The following is a 17,824-nucleotide window of genomic DNA, read 5'->3' as shown; positions in this document are numbered from 1 at the left end:
CTGCAGCGCTCCTTACGTTCGGTGAGTTTGTCCACCAATAACTGCTAATGTCTTCAGCGATACAAAGGTATTTTAAAACAGACTTGCTTGGAAAGTAAGACTGATCAGTTATATGCGGATGTATTTGGACTGCCCGCTAAGCCGACCGACTCAGGAATGTGCCCGTGGGAAACATACGTAGTTTGTCCTGTATGTTAGGCCTTCCTTCCAATAATTTCACACCCAAAACCATCATCGCTGAAACGTCTGCGCAGCTCTCCTCCGCTGTTTGCTGTGTAATTTTCTCGTCAACACTTAACAAACACAACCAAAAAACATTACTGAAATTTCAGGGAAAATGTCATCCTTGCGTTTCCATACAGACTCACGTTTATATTCCCGTGCAAAAAAAAAAATTATGACGATCGATATGTCAAACTGATGTGACATTTCGATCGTGAAACACGTAAGATTGTATTGATTGTTTGGACGTTATTGGTGAAGCCCGCGACTTGTCGCGTCCTGTCATTGGTTAAAATAAACTTATAGTTCATAAAACAACAAAAAAATGCTTTATTGTCGTATGAATTAAAATTTAAAAAATAAAATTTTTAATTATGTTTTTGTTCAACAGCCAAATAATGCACTACAACTCCTTATAAATAAAAGCTTGGGGTGCCCTCTTCTTTCATTTTCGTAATGACTATATCCTAAAATTTTTGTAATGACTACCTATACTTAAAATTAGTAATAATTTTTATTAGGTAAATGATATCCAGTACCCCATTATATCTTTTTTTTAAATATCAATTACTTTTTAAATTCATATATTTGTTTTCGTAATGACTAAATCCTAAAAATAGTGACAGAAAACTAAAGACAAATGATATTGAGCACCCCACGCTTTTAGTTATACAGAGTTGTGGTGCATTATTCGGCTGTTGGACAGAAAATCTTAGTATTAAATTTTTTTTTTTTTCATTCAAAGATAAAACCTGATTTTTTAAAAGTATTTTCAACTATAAGTTACTTTTATTATTTTTAGTTTAAAAATAATATGTCGCCCTGTTTTATACAGTTGGCATTGCCCATTTTTTACTTCATTGTTTACCACAGCTCATTAGCACTACAGTGCTACCACAGAATTGCAGACATGTTAATTAATAAAAATTAAGACAACAATGGTTTTAGCTTGCAGGTTAAAACTATTATGAAACTAAATAACAAACGTTTGTGGTTTTAAAAAACCAATTTAAAAGAATTCTGATTTAAATTTGTGAGTTCTAGGTAAAATGAAATTTCTTGACCGTCTTTCAAGTATGTTTCTACAGGATTGAAACTAGGCAGGGATATTCTTTATGCTACATACACAGTAGCTGAGCACGGAGTTTTCCTAAAACCAGCCTCCAAAGCAGGTTAACGGAGCGTTAAATATTTTAGGGCTTTAAAACTTCCCCCGGCACATTTTCCACCTTGACCCGACCTATTGCATCGGAAACACCCCAAACCTAAAAAGAATATATTTTAAAAAAAATTTAAATAGGGGTCATTAATTTCTCCCCCCTCTAAGGGGGAGAAAGTCGAACCCCAGGCACATTATCTACCATAACCCGACCTTAGAAAAACTCTAAATCGAATAGAAAATATTTTTAAAATTTTCGAAATTTAATGGCCTTTCATCTCCCCCAACCCCCTCCAGACATATTTTAATCGTGAACTGACGTTTTGGATTGGAAACACTTTAAATTGCAAAAGCAATGATTTTTAAATTTTCAATCTCCTCCCCCCTAGGGGCACAGCTGACCCCGGGGATAATTTCCACGATGCCCCGATCTCATGGATACACAAAAAGCATGGATCTTACCCGTAACTCGAATCTAAGTTATTGTTTCTAAGGTCTTAAGTAATTAAAATATTGTAATGTCAGAAGTTCTTTTATATGTATGCATAATTTCAACACATTCGGACGTCGAAAAATGGGTAAAAGTTGAATAGAAAGATATTTTTACATAGTCAATTTATTCATACATACAGGTCAAGCTAATAGAAGTGTGGTAAAAATATTTTGCCTTCATTTATGAAGCTTGGAATTATTTTTGTTTTCGTGTACGAGGTTCGTATTATTAGTGTATATGTAACATGAGAACACATGATTTTGCTCGTTACCGAGGTTAGATGTTACACATCTTTAGCTAATATGCGCACACATTTTTTTACAACGCTCTATGTGGCCAATGCTACTAAGAAATGCTTACACGTAACTTTTCACCATTTTATTTTATTAGCAGTTAGTAGCTACGAAAAATTACATTCCATTGGAACTATAATTTTTCTGTCAGTACGTGTCTTCTTTAAAAAGTTAAGTTGATATAAAATTATTTATTTAAAACTAAATGTATGTTGTGTGTGATAAAGGGAAGAAGTGTAATTTTTAACTTGAGGACCATAAATAGTCACAATGATTGCTTAAAAAATTAACAATACATTATGTATTTGTGAAAGTGTGATTCTCTAAATAATTCGAGAACCACTTAACACACAGATAACAGAGACTGCAAATAGGTTTCAATGTTAGTAAATTACGATTAACAGAGTAAAACTTTCAAGAAAAATAAGTAAACGCATCCATCTATCAAATCAAGAATCCCACGCTTGATATAAAATATAAAGAAAATAATATAATAGCTAATGTAAATTTAAGCATTAAAAATGTGTGTTGATATTAAAAAAAGAATAAATTTGTTACTGTTTATTTAAGTAACATTCGAAATAAGTTTGAAATAAAGTAAATGTCAATTTTAACTCAGTTCATATCAACTAATTTTGGCTGTAACCTATAAACAGGAGAAAGTTTCATAGGCCAGGCTTTAATCAAATATAGCGCTTAAGAATAGTGTCTAACATTTTTTGCTTTTCCTTTATTATAAAGTTTAAAATTTAATAACAACCTCAACTTGAAGCATATTTTACAATGTGAAAATGCAAGTGCAAAAGATTAACAGTAAATAATTTCACAGGAAAGCCTTCAAACCATTATATTTTTTTTTTTAGGTACCATACGCATATCATAAAAAAATACTGCCAAAGTTTTTTCGCCATAAGTAAATTCACATGTTTATAAAATCACAAATTTAATTAAACACATTGCAATGATAAAAATAAATTTGCATGTAAACAATTTGCAAACAGTTCATATTTTTTATTAAAAAAAAAATATTGTTCAACAAATAATTTCATTTTATTTCTCAACGTTGAAACAAAAATATGTTAATAACTTCATAATATTGCGCAATTTAAGCAAGTAAATATATAGAAACATATTCATATGCTAAAGTAATTTACATTTCATGTTATTTAAACCAAATTAATAATCACATAACGTCGGTTAAAATACAGATTGAAATTTTTATATTAAATAGTTGTCAAATCAGAGCTATTAGATAAAATATGTTTACCATATTTCGTGTAAAAGAACAAATAGTTTAGAAGATATATCTTAAATAACTTTACAATATACGTCAGTGAAATTGGTTATTCAGTCTTCATCGCTGTCATTCTTGTGCATTTTTTTCTTTTCTTCTTTCTCCTCCTTTTTCTTTTGTTTTTCCTCTTCCGCTTCCTTTTTCTTTTCCTCTTTCTCTTCCTTTTTCTTTTCCTTTTCCTCTTCTGCTTCCTTTTTCTTTTCCTCTTTCTCTTCCTTTTTCTTTTGTTTTTCCTCTTCCGCTTCCTTTTTCTTTTCCTCTTTCTCTTCCTTTTTCTTTTCTTTTTCCTCTTCTGCTTCCTTTTTCTTTCCCTCTTTCTCTTCCTTTTTCTTTTGTTTTTCCTCTTCCGCTTCCTTTTTCTTTTCCTCTTTCTCTTCCTTTTTCTTTTCCTTTTCCTCTTCCGCTTCATTTTTCTTTTCCTCTTTTTCTTTCTTTTTCTTTTCCTTTTCCTCTTCCGCTTTATTTTTCTTTTCCTCTTTCTCTACCTTTTTCTGGGCTCTGTGGGTTAGCCGCTCGACTCTTGGATGTATTGTTCTGCGACCGTTTGGAGGATTTACCACTTTAGAACTTAATGATTCTCCAGACTCTTCAGATTCAGAGTTGCTGTCATTCTTCAAAGTTTTCCTGAGCATTGCTCGAGATTTTTCTGTTGTAGTGGTGGTGGTAGGACGCCTTGTTTGGTGACTGGTTGGGAATTTATTGCGGATAGCAGTTATGTTGTTGATAAATTCTTTGATAAATATTTTATAGTCCTCAGCAGAAAAATTAGAAGTGGTGAAGTGGAAACGTGATATATCGGCATTTCTATGGAATGCAATTGTGACGTTATAGATAAATTCTTTTACAAGTCTTTTGTATATCTTGGGATTAAACTGAGGCAAGTTGAGTTCCGACTCACGAGACTTTATTGGAAGTTCATTTAAAATTGTAGTTATATTAGTTATTAAATCTTTCACAATTTTCTTGCGTATTTCATAAGCTAGTTTTTTATTAATTATATCAGAATTATTTGAAGCAGCAGAAGTTATATTTTCTCTCAATTGTTTGATTTCTGATAGTATTCTCTGTTTAAGATCATGTTTTATATTGTATAAATTATTCTTCCATGGTGATTTCAAAGAAGTATCTGATAAATCTTGGTCAGGTGACTCTGTTGCAAGACTCCTATAATTATGCCAATTAAAATTTATAGGCGCAGGAAAACTATTTGCATCTTTGTTGTCATGGAAAATTGGTTGTGGACCGACAGGTATCTCAGGAATACCAGCCGAAAGCCCAATGTTTTCAGGAGACAAATAATTTTTGGCTCGTGTCAAAGAGTCAGTCACCGCTTGGTTTGGCTGTAAAGCAGAACTTTCTCTGTTCTCATATCCAGGCTTGCCAGGAGGCAGGATTTTCGGCTGGTCAAATGAACTCGATAACGGTATTTTTACAAGTCCACCTGATGATACCGAACTCGCAGATTCAACGATAGGTCGCGCTGCCAACTGAGCTATTGCATCTAAACCTGATAGATTTATCGGGATATTAGAATCTTTGTTAAACACGGGAAATTGCACTGCTGGCTGAGCAGGATAATATGGCGCTACAACTGGTGGCTTTGCAACGGAATCTTGTGATGCATAATTTGCAGGAACCATTCCAGGTCCACTATCCAGCCGAGCAGTGGAATATGAAGATGACAACACTTGTGGAATATTAAAAATTGCACTAATCACATCACTTCTTGACATACTTTGAGATTGCACTGCAGGCTGAACAGAATAATCTGATGATACAGGAGGCGATTGTGCCAGGCCATCAGGTGATGTATCATTTGCAGGTGCCAAGCCAATTCCGCCTTCTAACTGAGCAGTGGCATCTGAAACTGGCGAAACTGGTTGGATATCAGGACTCCCACTTATCACATCACTTCCCAGCTTGCTTGGAGCCTGCGCTGCGGGTTGTACAGAGGAATCTGATGATACAGGTGGTGATTGTGCAAGGTCATCAGGTGATGCATCATTTGCAGGTGCGAAGCCAGATCCGCCTTCTAACTGAGCAGTGGCATCTGAAACTGCTGAAACTGGTTGGATATCAGTACTCCCACTTATCACATCACTTCCTGGCTTGCTTGGAGCCTGTGCTGCGGGTTGTACAGAGGAATCCGATTGTGCAAGGCCATCAGGTGATGCATCATTTGCAGGTGCCAAGCCAGATCCGCCTTCTAACTGAGCAGTGGCATCTGAAACTGCTGAAACTGGTTGGATATCAGGACTCCCACTTATCACATCACTTCCCGGCTTGCTTGGAGCCTGTGCTGCGGGTTGTACAGAGGAATCTGATTGTGCAAGGCCATCAGGTGATGCATCATTTGCAGGTGCCAAGACAGATCCGCCTTCTAACTGAGCAGTGGCATCTGAAACTGCTGAAACTGGTTGGATATCAGGACTCCCACTTATCACATCACTTACTGGCTTGCTTGGAGCCTGTGCTGCGGGTTGTACAGAGGAATCCGATTGTGCAAGGCCATCAGGTGATGCATCATTTGCAGGTGCCAAGCCAGATCCGCCTTCTAACTGAGCAGTGGCATCTGAAACTGCTGAAACTGGTTGGATATCAGGACTCCCACTTATCACATCACTTCCCGGCTTGCTTGGAGCCTGTGCTGCGGGTTGTGCAGAGGAATCTGATGATACAGGTGGTGATTGTTCAAGGCCATTAGGTGATGCATCATTTGCAGGTGCCAAGCCAGATCCGCCTTCTAACTGAGCAGTGGCATCTGAAACTGCTGAAACTGGTTGGATATCAGGACTCCCACTTATCACATCACTTCCTGGCTTGCTTGGAGCCTGTGCTGCGGGTTGTACAGAGGAATCCGATTGTGCAAGGCCATCAGGTGATGCATCATTTGCAGGTGCCAAGCCAGATCCGCCTTCTAACTGAGCAGTGGCATCTGAAACTGCTGAAACTGGTTGGATATCAGGACTCCCACTTATCACATCACTTACTGGCTTGCTTGGAGCCTGTGCTGCGGGTTGTACAGAGGAATCTGATGATACAGGTGGTGATTGTTCAAGGCCATCAGGCGATGCATCATTTGCAGGTACCAAGCCAATTCCGCCTTCTAACTGAGCAGTGGCATCTGAAACTGGTGAAACTGGTTGGATATCAGGACTCCCACTTATCACATCACTTCCTGGCTTGCTTGGAGCCTGTGCTGCGGGTTGTACAGAGGAATCTGATGATACAGGAGGTGATTGTTCAAGGCCATCAGGTGATGCATCATTTGCAGGCACCAAGCCAGATCCGCCTTCTAACTGAGCAGTGGCATCTGAAACTGCTGAAACTGGTTGGATATCAGGACTCCCACTTATCACATCACTTCCTGGCTTGCTTGGAGCCTGTGCTGCGGGTTGTACAGAGGAATCTGATGATACAGGAGGTGATTGTTCAAGGCCATCAGGTGATGCATCATTTGCAGGTGCCAAGCCATATCCGCCTTCTAACTGAGCAACTGAATTCGATGCTGCTGGAATTGATGCAGTGTCTGAACTCACAGGAGGTAAATCATTTCCAATCTCTCCAGGAGAAAGCACCACAGTCTGAGCAGGTGACACTGTTGATGGTTCACCTGATATCTTTGAGATATCGTTGGCAGGTAGGTCATTTGCAGATTCAGTTCCCAGTTGAGTAGTTAAATATAGATTGTTTTGACTTGGTGGGACAGAAGAACTATCATTAATCATGTCACCTATGTAGTCTGGTGACACTGCAGTTGGGGAATTCAAAGAACTAGCAGCTGGTGTATTATTCAGGGCTGTGGCAAGAGACGATGAAGCTAGTGATCCTGTAGTAGTTGGAGTATCTGCAGCTATGTTATCATTACTTGTCAAAATAGTTGCTGTTTCAGTGTTGACAGTAATTTCAGGCTGGCCAGAAGATCCAGTCTCAGACACTTGAGCTTCGGTGATCACTTCTGATACAAGATCTGGATTTGTCACTGTATTTAAATAATCTTGCTTTAGTGTTGGTAAATTAGACACAAAATCGTCCGCGGTTGGTGAAACCACTGTAGAGATCTCAATAGTAATGTCTGTAGAGACGTCAACAGTCGCTTCGTTGGTAGAATATGTCGTACCCCCTCGATCGACCGATTCTGTGGCGCCTTCTGTAGTGAATTCTGTACAAATTTCTATCCCATCTTCCGATACAAGGCACTCTGTCGTAAACTCGCCAGTCGTTTGTTCGGTTGGAAGTCCGGTCGTAGGGTCTGTCGGCGTGTCTGCGACCGTACTCGTTGGTGAATCTGTCTGACAGCCGGCGGAAGAAGGGGGTTCGCAAGTCCGCGAGACGGAGTTGAAGTGGAGTTCGCTCGGACACGAATGCCGCGTGATGTTCCCGGATTCGCAGCTGTAGTACACCGAGCAGTTTCTGCTGTCGGGCAGGAGCCTATCTTCACCGGCGCATGGAGCAATGGGTGCGCCCAGTGCGCTGACCAGCGTGACGAGCAGGATGAGGCAGGTAGTTGCACCTGGAAAAAAATATCCATAAGATACACTATCCAGGGTTGAAAACTACTACAACAACTATACATATTTGAGGACTCCATTACATGTTCAAGCCGTTAAGGCGAATCATTTAGAAAAACATATTTTCACATAGAAATTAAAGAAAATGTTTTCTTGGTGTATGGAAACGCTGTAATTAATTTAGCAGTGCAAAAAGAATATTATTTATAAATACCATTTATTGTGTACTATATATGTTTTTCAGGACTTAATCTGTTTGACTTCGTCTTGATTCACTATCGCCAGACCCAATCAGGACAAGCTTTCTCCGAGTATCCACCTGGATAGTTATTGGCAAATAAAAAGAGGCATGAAAAAAGCCTCCTCCAGCTACTTGGAAATTCGCACTGTCGATTCGCCTTAGATTCATACTGAAATATAACAACGAAAAATATCGGTTGACTCTATTGTGGCTGAAGTTTAAATGCCAAAATATATATTTATATTATTATTGTTGTATTCTGTTTTAAATTTTTCAGTAATAACTAATTTTTAAGTCATAAGTTCAGAGGAAAATTATTTTTGAGCAATAAAATAAGACATTTCTTTTTATTTTAAAAATATTTTGAAGTGATTATGAACATGTTTTAATTTTTTAATAATATTTCTAAAAAAAATACTTCTCACCCAGATACAAAATGTTTGTACTAAAGGTGCACGAGAAAAAATATATAATAAATAATTTCAAATATTTAATAATTTATTCATATTCTAGAAAATAAAATGTCTAGAAAAACACACTTAAATGGTGATCTTGTAAGTACTGATTTAATGTCAAGGTAAAGTTTATTTAATTTTTTTTTTCTATTTTTGACAGAAAAAATTAAATGCAAAAATGTCGTTTATGAATTTTAAATTCAGAACAATTGTTATCGTAAAGTGTTAATAATGGAAATAGCAAAGCCATTTTTCGTAAAGCAGAAAATTTTATTCTAGTGTAAACGCAATCAATTAAAAAAAATATGCTTGCTTGATAGAAAATCTTGGCATTTTTAGTTTTTGATATCAGTAGTTAAACACTTGGTTATCTCACGTCGCGTTTGGTGAGACTTATGCGAATTCATCTCATCTACGGTCACTGACATCCCATGCTTTGCTAGATCATTTATTTTACCATAATGAAGGGTTTCAATTTTTTTTCATGCATATAAGAAAATCTTAAACACAACTATTAATAAAAAATATCATATTTTGGCATTTAAATCACGGTAATGAAGAATTCTACTTTACAGATGCTTAACAACATAGTGCACCCAATTTTTAAAGCGTTTGTAAGGTATATAGTCTCTGCAATGTACTTAAATTGTCTCAAATTTAACACTTCTCAAAATCAGTACCAATGGCCTTATCATTCGACAACTATTGTTCTATCAGTAGCGTTTGTAACCAACTGCATGTGATTGTAAGTGTTCGTGAACAAACATCATGTGATGCTTTGTAATAAACCAATTTGAAAATTGTTTCAGTGACAGTACTTTTGAGAAATTTCAAAATTGATTTAAGTTGCACGACACCAATTATACCACGAAATATTAAGCTAAATGAAATGAACATTCAATTAACTCTAGTACTCTTGTACTACGCCGTCTTGCTGGCTAGGAAAGATAAAATTTGATCTTATCATTTATTCACCTTTCTCTCAGAATTTATACCCACTTCTAGACCGCTTTAGGTGAGCGTAATTACGTAAAGTTTGATTTTTGTTTAACGACTTTTGAACCCATGCCAAATTACTAGTTAAAGTGTTACTTTTTCACGTACGATATACTTTCTAAAAGAGGTATTGTGTGCTAGTTAGAATAAAATTTATTAATACATGTCGCTTAATAAAACCTTTGCTGCCGAAATATATTTAATCCATATAACTAGGCCTAGAACTTTCACTTATATTACAAGTTTGAAAATAAAAACTTTAAATTATTTTTAGTGTTTAACTATGTTAAAATAGTTACAAAATACGTGCATTCAAATAACATGAAAATAATAGCTTGTTACAAATGCTTTATTTTGTTTTTTTCTACAAATGTTTGTATTAAAAACCTCGAAAAGTATAGTGCAGAACATTTAAATATTATTTTTGGTTTATTAATACTATCAGTCACAAGAATTTCATGTGAAATACCAATTTCATTGTTAATTTTTTTTATCAACGATAGTGAAACTAAATATCCATGAATAGTTTCTCACTGAATAGACAAATCTCTAGTAATTCCGTAAATTTAAGATTTTAGTTGTAAAAATATTTGTGTCTTAATAAAAAAAAATGCCATGCAAGCAGACACACGCTTTTAAGTTTATAAATAATCCTGGTTCTTCACGAAATAGAATATTTGGACGAAATTAGTGTTATGTATTATCGTTTTTAGTTTTATCGCGGACTACTTTATTGTAAAAACATTTGGTGAACGCTGTAGCTTAGTTAACTTACCTCTCATGGTTAGTTTCACTTCGTCGTGCACCGGTAGCTCTGCGGTGTCTCTGAAAGCTGCTGTCACCTTAAAAGGCATTTATAGTCCTGGGAAGAACTCGAGGCGAAAACAAACGTTCCTTATCTTTGCGTCACGCGCCGTGCCTATTCAAGCGCGCGACGCGAGCTAAGCCCTGGACTTAGAGGCATTCCGAGGAAACCACAATGCCCGTACCGGACGCGTAAATCTCTGTCGTGTGGAGAAAGGGAGAGGGGAGCTGTTGAGATTTGTTTTTTTTTGAAAAGTTCTCGACGCTGTCGTTTCCTGCCTGCTGTGTTTGGCGAAGGATTTCGGCACGACGCCAAGGTCAAAGGGAGTCTTCCCGCGAACGAACCAATCACGGATGTTGACTCGCACTCGCAAGAGAACGCGAAGCCATTTCTCGGAACGAATCGTCGCGAACAGCGGAGGTCCTGCTTCGAATGAAGCAACTGAACGAATCAGAAGAGTGCAACGTCCCGTCGACACTCGAGGTAATCGGAGATGGATTAAGTGTGTAACTATGAGGTGAATCGGCGCTGGAACAGGAGTAGTTCCCCGAGAAAGATTACTCAACTCGAGGCAACATCCGCCAAGTTTCTCACTTGGGAAAGTTCGCCTGGAGTGAGCCCGCCGGGAATCGAACCCATATCGCCTCTTTTTTTTAGCGGTGAGTTATCTGACCCATTTTTTGATTAATTTATTTTAAGAAGTAAAACAATGACATAAAAAACCAGATGAACATGCAAACACATAGAAAAAAAATTGGTTGTCTGTAAAGTCGGTTTACGGGCGATAGTTTAACGTGACGTCATAACAAAACATTGATGAATTGATTGATCCAGAAGAAAAGGAAATATCATATTCGGCCTGAGACTGAGCCGAAATAGGTTTTTGCAACCAAGCCATTTAGGCATTAAAAATATTATATTTTTTGAGGAAGAAATTTTTTTAATTTTTCTATCTTTTGTATGATAAAATCTACCTCTGCATACTTTTATGAATAAAATTGAATCATTTTTATTGAATTATCACTATTTTGTATGGATACAAAGGAGTGAAATAAAATCTACAATTTAATTGATAAATTTACTATTATTTGCATTCATTAATTCAAATGTATTTATTACTTTTGTAGTGTCGCGCGCGCCGTATTTATTTTTACAAGTACAAAAATGAAAGTATTGCAGCGGCCGGGATTCGATCCGTCAACCTTTGGAATGGTAGTCAATTCAATTCAATTCAAAAGTTTTTATTATCACATATTTTACACTGTACAGTTATGGTAATTACAATGTGACATCCCAGCACTCAGTGCTCTTTTACCTGAACTAATTTGTATATGTATATAAAAAATTATTTAACTTAACATGTTTCACATGAAAGGAAAATTTAAAAAACCTTTCGTTGGTAGCCTGCGATTCTAACCGCACGGCCACGAGGCCATATTGGCAACAATTGTTTCAGATGTTATATATTTATTTATAAAAATCTTGTTTTGTGTTGTGGAAGTTTTAAAAACGTATGTAGTCTGCCATGTTTATTTCTTATAGTGGTATAGGCGGGAAATTAATTACCGTACCGATTGTGCTGAAAATCGGTGGACGATCGTTAAATTACGTAATATTTATAATTCAAACGACGAAAATATGATTCAAAAGTCAAACCGATGGCTGTTCCAATCGAGTGGAAGAGCGATGCCATGCATGCGTACAATGAGCATAACAGGACACATCCGTAGTGGGACATCCGTAGTGGGATAATGTGCGTTACGGGACACTTTTTCGTGCGTGCAGCCGGCGTTCATCGATTTATTAGACGTCACATCAAAAAGTACAATCAGCCGATGTCTTTCAGAACTCGCCAGAGATGTGCAACATCTAACCTCGGTAACGAGCACATTCACGTGTTCTCATGCGGCAAATACACTTATAGTACTAAACTCGGACACAAAATTTAACGTAAAAATCTTTAAAATTAGGCCGATCATGATAAATACATAAACGCGAATCAATTTTTCAACTAAATCTCTGCACGCGAATAACACGTAGCTCCCAACTCACCGCTATAAATCACTGACGGTGCAGCTACGGCGACTTTTAAATCATTAGATTTTCAGAGCAAAAGCTTGAACTCTATAACTAAAGGCCCTGTCACACTGTCAAATTTTAGCTTCCAACACCTTCCAATATGTTGGATCCAATATCTTTGAGGGTTGTGACGTCACGTTAAACGTCACTATCGCAGCCATGTTTATTTGAGAGATTGAATGTCTAGAGTTTCCTTCAAATATTTTACGTATAGGACTGGTTCTAAAATATGTTGGATGTTGGATGGGATCAGCCAATCAAAGTTATCTAAAATAAAGCGGCCGCTTTTGTTTCCGTTTCCGAAGTGTAATAGTTTAAATATCAGCAATGGCGAATGGGAAATAAATGCAGTAATTGAATTAATACTATTTTATTTCCTGCTGGAATAATTGTTATTGTATATTTTCCTCCAATTGAATCTGTATGTACGGAAGTGCAGGTTAATATATTTGACTAAAAGAAGTTACTGTAGTTTTGGAATATTATGGTCCTTAAACCAGAAAACATCTTCTATTCAACTTACGATCATTATTTGATTGCTATACCAGTTTTGCTTATGTTCAGGTATTGTTGATACACTAAATTAAAACAGCAAGCATTGCGTACAAAATGTGCCATCAGGAATGAGGTATCAAAACTAGGATATGCATTTCGGAACTTTTACCTTCAAATCCAAATTAATAACACCTAAAATAAATTTTAAAATATTTCAATTCAGAGACTTAATGTAACTAAAATTATTTTGGCTTACCCAATCAATCTTTCTTATAAGTCATTGTTCTCCTTATTTCACAATAGCTGCTACTCTGTAAGTATTGTCTGGAATTTTCTGGAATATAGACTCATAATTTCAATTTCCTGACAATAGATGGTACTTGACTTATGTTAAAGCAGCATCTCTGAGTAAGCAAGTAGCTCTGGTGATTTGCAAGAAAGGCCTAGAAATATTAAAATTCTGCCTACGTGTTCAATTATTATTATTTAAGTTTTGAAAGTAATACCATTTTTCGTGAATGTAAATATTTGTGTAGCAGATCCTTGTCAGTAAGCCTATACGTACTTCCCAGGCTGTACGAAACAAGCATACCTTGTCTAATATCTCGTTAAAAAATTATTTTAAAGAGATAATGTGAATGAGGTGAAGTTAGCTTAAAGGCTCAGGTTGAGGTTTGTAACAGTAAATACACTTAATTCAAAATAAAACAAAATTGCCAATTTCTAAACACAGCAAAAATTAACACATTCACTTTAAAGTATAGGAACAATTTTGATTAAATACAAGTGAAAGTGTCCATACAACAGCAGCTAGTTGGGTGAGAAAATAAGCGGGAATGAGAAGGGATATGCCTACTTGCAGATTTACATTTAATTATATGTTTTATTCTTACTAAACATACCTTTAAATATTGTTTTTGAAGAGCACTATAAATTGCACTACAAATTTCAGGTAAAAATTTTGAGATGGTGTTGTGTGGAATACTTGTAGAGAACATAAGGGACTTAAATGATTCCCCTGTCGCCAAAAATCTTAATGTAACTGCCAGCCTCTGCTTTGCTGGTATAGACTGGCACAAATAAGTATCCTTCTTTGCAATGCGAGACTCCACAATTGAAAGAAGAAGATCAAAACTTTCAGAATCCATTATTACATAGTTCGGAAATGAATCAGCATCTTCGTATCGAAGTTCATAACAAAAAGGGGTAAAACACCATTTGTTTGCCGGGAAAGTATCCACTGTCTCGTCCACCATGTACGTTTCCTTTTCTTAGATTTCTCTTCTAGTTTACTGAGACTTGCTACAATTTCAATTACAGCTACAGCTTTTGAAACACTTTGATGCTCTTAATGCAGGCATTGCAAACACCTGGAAAACGTAAATTTTAAACTGTGTATGATCACAATATACCTAAATTGGAATATAACCTACTTAAAAAAGCCCGCGTTCCTTGACCCAAAATTTGTTTTTGATTCTAAATACTGTCATTTACCGTTCTCTACAGAATGTTTGGTAAAACGAGCTCACTCAAAGAAAATTGATAGTGTGAAATGACTTCAAATATATTTTACATTGCTCGTCAAATAATATTGAATACAATATATTTGAAGACGTATTTCATCCAAAATCACCCTTCAAATTTTGTTGTCCAATTTATTGGATACAATATATTTGACAGTGTGACAGGGCCTTAAACGACTTCGATAAAAGTGAAAAAGACTTTAAAAAAAATATTAAAACTTGGCTTTGGATCTGATTTTCGACCAGGAATTTTATTAAAATACTGCCCATATGGTTGAAATTCATTAAACAATTAGTGCTATAAAGTTTCCGCAAACATTATATGACTATAAATTTTAATATAGTGTTAAAGGATAGTTATAATATTGTAAAGTTTTATTTTAATACCTATATGATTTCATGGACATTACTTTTCTAATAAACGTAATTCATTTAATGTTATTTTTTGTAAAAATAAAAGATATTGTATGAAATAATCAATATAATTGTCTGATCTAATTATTTAATACTATTAAAGCAATTGGATAAACAAATAAAATGTAATCATAAATATGTTTGATTTAAGCACTGTTTGTATAATCCAGTAATCTATTAAGCCCCTATTTAAAAAAAGGTTAAAGAGGTTTTTCAATTACGAGGTTTGAACCACGTTAAAAATTACCCCTCCCCCCTCCACCAAGAGCTTATTAACAGCGTGTTATACCATTGCGCGATAGACAATTGGGATTTAAAAACAAGATTATGTATTATACACAGTGTAATGCTAATTTTCTTACGTATTTTAAAACTTGGGATTTCGTTTTATTATGAATATTTAAGTTCACCCAAAATTTCCCACAGAAGTTTCACTATAATAAAGTATCATTTGGCACACCAATTCGTTTGGTAAGCACCCTAATGTTTACGAAAGTGATTACGAGTTTATGTGTCTACACGTGGTTCAGCCATCGTTGCGTCACATTTCTGTTCAATCGGCGGCCGTTCCATTTTAACGAAATTACCCCTAACAAAATGCCCTATAGTATGAGCTAAGAAGTTAACTCATTACAAATAAAAAAAATAAGGGAAACACAAAAAAATCCACGGAAGGAATTAGTCAGAAAAAAAACCATTACAACAATAACGGAACCAGTGGGCTAACGACGAAATGGTTCCAAGAAGAACAAAAAACTACCTTGGACAGCAAAGCGACGAACAGACGAACGCAACCACGATACTAAACAAAATAATATGGACAACACAATGAAAATACAGAGGCGTGCAGGTGATCCCAGCGACGTTGACAAATAGAATTTCTCAACACCATTTGGTTCTCCTGTGCAAAACCATATACATTTAATATCAAAATTGCTGCATTTTTTTAGCGTTAGGCTTTCCGTGCGCCATATCTACCTTTATTAGCTCATTTCACTACAGTTACCGTACGAGTTGACAACACTGTGCGTGATTGAAACAGGGTGGAGGGGGGAGGGTAAAATGGCGGAATTGACGACTTCCGTGAATGACGCACCGTCCTTTGGGATCGGGAAATACGTAGAGTCCCGGAAATTTCGCAGATTCCTCTGGCCTCAGGATAGAATTCAAAGTTATAGGTGTGCTAGACCCATGTTTACTTTCCCATTGGTTGATTTCATAGCGAGAACATTTTTATCCTGGTTATTTGGCACTACCTGCTTCGCTTACTTCTCTCGTAGCTGGACATCGTTGGCTCACGGTCGTAGAGGGGCGTGTCCAGATAACTGCGGTCCAATCATGAACACAGTGCGACAGTGTGGAGGTTTGCATTCTAGCTTGCGACTAAATGAATGCGCGAAAATTCCGTGGCTCTAGAAATACGTGATGCCGGGCGCCAGTTCACGGTAATGAGCGTGTCCGTGCGCGAACTCGCATAGGAGCGTGGGACCCTAGAGGGGTCGTGACATGGCCGTCTGGCATCTGACGTCGGCTTGGATACCAGGGAGGAAGCGGGCATCACCCCCCCCCCCTTCCCCCTCTTCTGTAATCAAGAATCTCCTCACTGAGGGGACCCGCTTGAGCTTGCTAAAGCGTGACTTTTGAACGAGGTTGATAAAAGTAAACGTCAATAAAATGTTTTATAGATAACTATGTATATATATTTTTTTTAAGTTTTCTGTTTGTTGTATGAGTATAAGCCAAAATATGGATAGTAGAGTAGTAGGGGAGAGTTGGGTAAAACAGGGTAGTTGGGTAGAACGGGGTACTACTGTTATTTTCCGTACACGTGCTGCTATCTGTGTGTACGTTTGGTAAGTTACTCCTCTACACGTCGTCACTAGAGTGAGGTAGTATGAAGTGTCGCACAGTATTCTTTCGTGCGTAATAATGGAAATTACAAATTTATGATGTTTCACTAAAATGTTTAGCGTGTATTGGCTATACAATATTTAATCAGTGGTTGCAGATATATTTTATGGTAAGTTGTATTCAAGTAAAGTATTATATTTGCTATGTTGTGCCATAGTAACCGATGAAATTGACGGGTGTTAAGATTTTCTGTTTTCGTTTTTGCTTGAGAACCTGCATGTAGGGTAAAACAGGGTACACAGGTAATGGGTAAAACGGGGTAGTACCCCGTCTGCCCAATCAGTTTCCTGTTTTAACCATCTTTTCGATCAATTGTGCAAATGACTTTTAAAATTAAAAATAGTATTTTTATGCACACTAAATGTTATACAGAGTTACCTACAGTACATTTATACAGTCACCCAAAAGACAACTACTGACCGAGCTAACTCCAGGCCTTCAGAACCGAGTGTAAATGACACTGTCGGTGATATTCCATTGACTGCTGCAACAACTGACCGAGCTAACTCCAGGCCTTCAGAACCGAGTGGAAATGACACTGTCGGTGATATTCCATTGACTGCTGCAACAACTGACCGAGCTAACTCCAGGCCTTCAGAACCGAGTGGAAATGACACTGTCGGTGATATTCCATTGACTGCTGCAACAACTGACCGAGCTAACTCCAGGCCTTCAGAACCGAGTGGAAATGACACTGTCGGTGATATTCCATTGACTGCTGCAACAACTGACCGAGCTAACTCCAGGCCTTCAGAACCGAGTGGAAATGACACTGTCGGTGATATTCCACTGACTGCTGCAACAACTGACCGAGCTAACTCCAGGCCTTCAGAACCGAGTGGAAATGACAGTGTTGGTAATATTCCTGGGACATCTGTTTTGGTATCTTCACCAACTGAATCTCGTTTAGGCCTATCTTATAAAAACAATCGA

At 36.8% G+C, this 17,824-nt stretch overlaps 2 protein-coding genes across 9 annotated transcripts in view; one reads left to right on the top strand and one right to left on the bottom strand.

The window, feature by feature from the left end:
- Positions 1-1,979: 1,979 nt before the first annotated feature.
- LOC134528116 (mucin-2-like) lies at positions 1,980-10,545 on the bottom strand. Its single transcript, XM_063361394.1, has 2 exons — positions 10,440-10,545; positions 1,980-7,974 (listed from the first exon to the last, which is right to left on the bottom strand). Exons 1-2 carry the CDS (start codon positions 10,516-10,518, stop codon positions 3,515-3,517), a joined length of 4,539 nt encoding a protein of 1,512 aa, XP_063217464.1. The 5' UTR covers positions 10,519-10,545; the 3' UTR covers positions 1,980-3,514.
- Positions 10,546-10,856: 311 nt separating this feature from the next.
- The window catches only part of LOC134528119 (nucleoside diphosphate kinase homolog 5-like), a 233,627-nt gene continuing 226,659 nt past the window's right edge, over positions 10,857-17,824 (top strand). For 3 of the 8 annotated variants that reach the window (XM_063361403.1, XM_063361404.1, XM_063361402.1), the window contains exon 1: positions 10,962-11,128. The gene's annotated coding sequence lies outside the window, so the exon portion shown is untranslated. The other 5 variants (XM_063361401.1, XM_063361399.1, XM_063361405.1 and 2 more) reach the window with 4 other exon arrangements.

Source organism: Bacillus rossius, chromosome 1 (assembly GCF_032445375.1).
Source record: "Bacillus rossius redtenbacheri isolate Brsri chromosome 1, Brsri_v3, whole genome shotgun sequence".
NCBI classification, from domain to species: Eukaryota; Metazoa; Arthropoda; class Insecta; order Phasmatodea; family Bacillidae; genus Bacillus; species Bacillus rossius.
Note: the sequence above shows the minus strand (reverse complement) of the source record. Positions and strands in the feature narration are given on the sequence as shown.